This window comes from Elephantulus edwardii, unplaced genomic scaffold, assembly GCF_000299155.1.
Source record: "Elephantulus edwardii isolate Elephantulus edwardi_28Jun2011 unplaced genomic scaffold, EleEdw1.0 scaffold00047, whole genome shotgun sequence".
Classification (NCBI taxonomy): Eukaryota; Metazoa; Chordata; class Mammalia; order Macroscelidea; family Macroscelididae; genus Elephantulus; species Elephantulus edwardii.
The window spans coordinates 16,787,730-16,794,377 of NW_006399797.1; the positions used below are offsets into that span (position 1 = coordinate 16,787,730).

The following is a 6,648-nucleotide window of genomic DNA, read 5'->3' on the forward strand; positions in this document are numbered from 1 at the left end:
GGTAAATCAATACTAAAAAGAATAACAGAGATTTCACAATTATTGGATTTAACTCCTAAATGATACACTTGATCATAGCATAAATGCTCAGAATTGGTGAATATAATTACCGAAATGAATGAGTTAGACAATTATTAAGTCATAAAGTTGGAATTAGAATCCTGTCTGGTTTTACCAAAGGGTTCGTTGTTTACCAGTAAGTCAGTTTTCCTGCTGGGAAAAGTTCACGCAGTTCCTTACCACCTATCTTCTAATATTTGGTCAATATCGAATATCCTTATCATGTTCTGGAACTGAATGTCTTTTCAGGAAGAGATTTAAAGGCCAATATGACTCACCTCTAATTTTTGCTTCTTAGTAATTCCTCTTGCATATTATTACTATCTGGAACTGCTTATGAGTGTTTACATGAGGCATAAGGGAAAAATTTTTCAGTGTATGCTTTGGTCTGATGTGATCAGTCAAGTTTCTAGAGTTTGTGATCATTCAGTAAAAAAAAAAATTCATCCATTTACTTTTAAGATTTGAATGTAACTGCTTGAAGTAGTGGTTTGCAAATTTGATGGCATATTAACTCCTCTAGGAACTTAAAACAAAACAAACAAATAAATAAATAAAACCTGATGCCTGTATCCTAATTCTCCAAAGAGATTCTGATTTACTGTATTTTCTACATATAAAGCATGTCTACAAATAATAGTCTCACTAACACACATAATACATATAGGAAATGAATGTGCCAGGGAGTGCAGCAGGTTGCAAAACAACCAACATAAAACCACAGACACACACACTCTCAGACCAAAAAAAAAACAACAACCAACAACAACAAAAAAACCAACCCCAAATCAAACCATAACAAAACCCAAAACTCCACAAAAAGCCCCAAAACATACAGTGCAGTTGTTGTTTATATAAAATATGGTAATTTGTGCTGGGTTGAGTCCAGGCATCTGGATTATTTAAAGCTCTTAAGAGCTGTTAATGTAAAACCAGCATTAAGAACCAGTGGCTACTTAGAGAAGTAACTCCCTTACTCTAAGGGACTCTACTAGGGACAGCCTGTGCTCAAACCAGCAATATCCATACCAAAGCCCTTTATTTTTAATTCCAAGGGATATTCACCTTTTTCATACCTGGCCTGTTGCTTGAATGAAATGTGGCAGAGGTTGCATATTGAAAATACTTCTCTGTACAGACTTTCACTTTTATGGGATCAGTCTTGCATACGTTATTTTAAGACAAAACAAACAAATAACAACAACAAAATCCTCACTGCCACGGATTGCAACAGTGACCCTATGGTACAGACTCAAACTACCCCATAGGATTTGCTGGGTTGTAAACCCTGACAGGAGCAGACTGCCTCAACGTTTTGCAGAGTGGCTGGAAGATTCGAACTGTAGACATTTTGGTTAGCAGTCCCTTGCTTATTCTCCTGTGCCGCCAGGGCTCCTTCATGCTATCTTCCCTCACTGCTGTCGAGTTTGACTGATTTATAGCTGACCCGCCACTGGATTTCTCAGGCTGTAAATTGAGAGGAGAGTTCCCATCATTCTCTTTCAGAGCCACAGGTGGATTCACACAATTCACATCAACTCTCCATAATTTGTTTCCAAATTGACTATCTCACTAAGATATCCTTAATTTCTGGGAAATAACTGGGTAATGTGATTTTTCACAAGCTTAAGACTGATTTCCTTCACTCCGAAAAGACGCATAACTTCTAGAATGGACAAGAGAGAACAGTTATTTAGAAAGGGGGATACAACCTATTGGTGTGGGAACACTCACTTCTTAACAGAGCTAAGAGATATTTTGCCTTTTATAAGTATTTTAGAGACAAAATATTTTGCTTGCTAAAAGTATCTTATACGGAAAGCACATCAGGAGAAAGGTATTGCCCACCGTTCCTCAGAGGCCAAACACCTCACCCGGACATACCTCAGCACAGCTCAGGGGGGAAGGTCTGTGAAAACCAGAACGACTGAACACATGAACCAACGACAGTGATTCTGTGTTTATAAAGGTAGAGTCTACTTTGTCTTCTAACGAGAAATGACAGCTGTTAGTCTCTTGTTCTTTCTCTCTCTTAAATGGGTAAAAATAATTAAGAAACCCTGTCATCTAGTTAAAAACAATTTTGCCATTTGTAAAGGGCATGCTTTTACTCTTTGGGGTAGAATTTGAAGTGCCAGGATATTTTCTTTTTCCTGATTAAGATCCAAACCAATGGAAGTAAAAGCATCTCCAGGGAACATGTTGACCCAGGTTGGAAGGCAATGACTAGGCACAACATGTAGCTTTTCAAATAGTATTTGAAAATACTATTTTATTGAACTAATCTTTAAACTAACATAATGAAGCCTTCTTCCCCCCCCTTCCTTTCCATCACATAATTTCCTGTGGAAGTTGACAAAAGAGGACTAACACTGTATTAAGATTCACAATCCTGCTATTTCCACACATAAACAAGGAACTGGGGGGAGAGAGGGGAGGGATGGTGGTGGGAACAAATCCTACACTAATAATTGGGCAAACCCTTCTTACTGTTCTCATCTGTTTTTAATTTCTGGACAACCCAAATGTCATCATAATCTTGGTGCTTCTGGTTTTGATTCTCATGAATTCTTTTCCGGGTCTTGGTTCTGGTTCCACAAATAGGATATATTTAATTTTGGGGCAGCTGGGGGAATTACAAGGAATTGCACATATCTCTTTACAGACTCTACTAAAAACAAGATTAATAACACAGTCTTAATGTGTTAGCTTAAGCCTGGAATCCCTGGCTTCTTGTTTACTTCCATTTACTCTGCCCAGTTGTTGCTTGTGGTATAAAATATCAATGCAGGTACACTGTTTTGCTTTAATTACATCATTGTAATCCTAATGGGAACACGGATGTACTTGGAAAAAAAATCAATAGCCATAAAAGAGTATTCTTCTTGCAACCTCTCTGCATAAATGAGCTGCTTCAGCCAACTGCAGTGAAGTACTCACTTCAACCCTGCCACTTTAATCCTTGGCTGCAAAATCAAGCATCTCTGAACTATCACCTGTTAAACGAATGATTTGCTAAAGACTCAGGAAAGGATCAGCATGGTGACATTTGGAACATGACAGTGATTATGGAGCAAGTCTCGGATTCTGAGCCTGCCAGCTACCTTGAGCCATCCTGCATAGAAGAAGAACTGTAGGAGAGTAAAGATTGGAATGTAGAGATCTAAGTCATGTCCTGCGTAGCCTTTGGTGGGATCCAAAAACTGGCGTCCAATCAGGCATGCAAAGAAGAAAGTGTAGACAGCAAGAGTGACAACCTGGAATAGAGAGAAACCAGAGTGAGAACATGTGTTGGTCACCAACAGTAAGATGGAGAGCCAAAGTGGGCAAGAGGAAACAAAAAATCACATCGCAAGTATTTCATACCTGGGTGTAAACGAGTGGAATCCCAACCCAGTCATAACCGAATAAGAGGCTGCACCAAGAGCGGTATCGATTCATTTCCTAATCCGGAAACAGATACAACATCATGGTTTACTAAACGAGATATGATGCATAGATAAAATTAGAGAGTTAACCAGGATAGGAATGGAAGGAGAGGGGAGTGAAGATTAATAAATAAATAAGTGACGGGAAAGGCAATACACAATAAAGGATTGATTAGACATTGCAAGTAATGACATTAATCAATAGTAATATTGTAAAGCAAAATATGATTGTGCAAAAAACTAACAGGACTAGTAAAACCTTCACTGAAGTTAAAAAAATATAGGTGTAGTAATAGATATTTACTGGGATTCAGATTGTGGGCACATCTTTTAGGAATATGTCTGGAAAATGATGCAAGGCTACTAAATTGGTTCTGAAAGAAAAGTCCTCAAAATACCAGTGAATGCCACTGAATAATGTGCAGGAGATTATTACATGTGCACATCTTATTCTTAAGGTAGTAAAATAAGCCAGACTATAGAAAATATTTCTTATTATATTTAATCAATAATTTCTGTCAAGTTTACTGGTTCAGAGGGATGCCTGAAAGGCAATGGTTAATATTTTAAATAAGAAATTTCTTGAATTTTCTACAGATAATTTTCCAATTTTGCCAACACCATTTGTTAAAGAGGCTTTCATTCCCTTACTTAACTGATTTCATCTCCTTGTCAAAAATCAGTTGACTACATGTAAATGAGCTGATTTCTGGGTTCTCAATTCCATTCCACTGATATATGTGTTTATTACTGTATCAGTACCACACTGTTTTGACCACCATGGTTGTGTAGTAGGTAGAATTTGAGATCAGGGAGTGAGTGAGACGCCTACTACCTTGTTTCTCTTTTTCAGGAATGATTTGCTTATTTGGGGTCTCTTTCCATTCCAGATGAAATTGGAAATTGCCTTTTTAAAAAATTTTTTTTTAATTATTATTAAATTTTATTAGTTTTAATGAACATTTACAGGGATTTTGGGTTTTCATTCCTTCATTGCTGCACCATTCTCTCTACTCTCCTCCCCAGTTTGTTCTTCTTCCCCGCCATCCCTTTTTCATCTCATTGCCTTTTTCATCTCATTGAACAACGGAATTGGTATTTATATTGAGATTGCATTGAACTTGTAGATTGCCTTTGGTAGAGCTGTCATTTCCACAATATTGAGTCTTCCTATCTATGAGCATGGTATATTCTCCTATTTTTCCAGGTCTTTTTTGGTTTCTTGTAGTAATGTTTTATAATTTTCTTTGAATAGGTCTCTGTGGTTCTAGTGAAATTTACTTCCAAGTATTTAATATTGTGATTAGCTACTGTGAAGGGTATTGTTTTTCTCAGCTCCAGTTCTGTATTCTCTTTGTCACTATAGAGAAATCCAATTCATTTATGAATGTTGATTTTGAATCCTGCCACTTTGCTAGTCAACTATGCCCAGTAGTTTTCTTGCTGAGACTTTAGGGTTTTTTAAGTATACTATCATATCATCTGCATAAAGAGATAATTTTACCTCTTCTTTTCCAATATGGATATCTCTTACTTCCTTCTCTTGCTTTATTGCTATCACTAAGACTTCCAATACAATATTGAATAGGAGAGGTGATAGTGGGTATCCTTGCCTAGTTTCTGTTCTCAAAGGGAATGCCTTTAATCTCTCTCCATTGAGAACCATGATGGCTCTTGGGTTTGCTTATATATGTTTTACTATGTTGAAAAAATTTCCCTATATTCCTATTTTGTTGGGTGTTTTAATCAGGAAAGGGTGTTCGATTTTTTCAAAGGTTTTTTCTGCATCAAAGGATTGGATCATGTGGTCCTTGTTCTTTGCTTTATTAATGTGATGAATTCACTGATTGTTTTTCTTATGTTCAGCCATCCTTGCATACCAGTCATGTATCCCACTTGGTCAGGGTCAATTTTTTTTTTTAATGTACTGTTGAATTCTATTAGTTAGGATTTTTATTATTCAGGATTTTTGTATCAATGTTCATGAGAGATATTGGCCTATAGTTTTCTATTTTGGTGGTATCTTTGCCTGATTTTGGTATGAAGGATATGTCTGCTTCATAGAATGAGTCTGGAAGAATTCCATCTTTTTTTATTTTCTGAAATACCTTATGTAGAATTGGTGACAGTTTTCTCTGAATGTTTGATAAAATTCCCTTGTAAAACCATCTGGTCTAAGAGTTTTTTTGGTTGGAAGTTGTTTTCTTACCTGTCCAATTTTTTCTTTTGTAATGGATCTGTTCAGGTGTTTGATTTAGGTCTGTGTCAGTTTAGGTAGGTTGTGAAGTTTATGTATTTGCCCATTTACTGTAGGATTTCATATTTGTTTGAGTATAGTTTTTCATAATATTCCATCAATAACTTTTTTAATTTAGTTGGTTCTGTTGTGACATTGTCCCTTTCATCTATTATTCAGATTGTGTCTTTGCTTTATTTTTTGCTAGTGGTTTGTCAATTTTATTGTTCTTTTTGAAGAAACAACTCCTGATTCTATTGGCAATTTCAATTGTTTTTCTGTTTTCTATTTCACTTATTTATGCCCTAATATTTATAATTTCAGGGTTTTTTTAGAGGGTGTCAGGTTTTCTTGCAGTTCTTTTCAATTTGATGGAGATGTTAGGTTAGAAAGTCAATAATAATTTTTCTTGCCTTTTGATGTGTTTGCTTATTGCTATAAATGGACCTCTAATTATTGCTTTGGCTGTTTACCAGAAGTTTTGGTAAGTTGTGTTTTCACTGTCATTTGTTTCACCTCACACCATACAAAAAAACCAACTCAAAGTGGATCAAGGACCTAGTAGTAAAACCAACGACTATAAACTTCATCAGAGAAAAGGTTGGAAGAACTTTAGAGGTCCTAATCTACAACATGAACAATCTCCCAAGCATCCTGAAAATCCTACAACCAGGTGAGTATAAAACAGATGAATGGGACCTTCTAAGAATCAAATCCCTATGCACAAAAAAAAACTCCAACAGGGTAAAAACGAAAGCCACAGACTGGGAGAAAATATTTGGTAATGACATGTCTGTTAAGGGACTTTTAGCTAGAATTTATAAAATACCCCAGCACCACCTGGGGGGGGGGAACCCAGACTCTACTTCATGCTCTGCTGTAGGAGGGGCAGTCTCCTGTACCAGTCAGATCCAATTTGATGGT

At 36.4% G+C, this 6,648-nt stretch overlaps 1 protein-coding gene across 1 annotated transcript in view; it reads right to left on the bottom strand.

The window, feature by feature from the left end:
- Nucleotides 1–6,648, bottom strand: part of BEST3 (bestrophin 3) — a 50,872-nt gene that overhangs the window by 21,560 nt on the left and 22,664 nt on the right. The window contains exons 5-6 of the mRNA XM_006886108.1: nt 3,427–3,504; nt 3,165–3,317 (exon numbers count right to left, since the gene is read on the bottom strand). Of these exons, the coding sequence (XP_006886170.1) occupies nt 3,165–3,317; nt 3,427–3,504 (231 nt within the window). The remainder of the gene's footprint in view (nt 1–3,164; nt 3,318–3,426; nt 3,505–6,648) is intronic.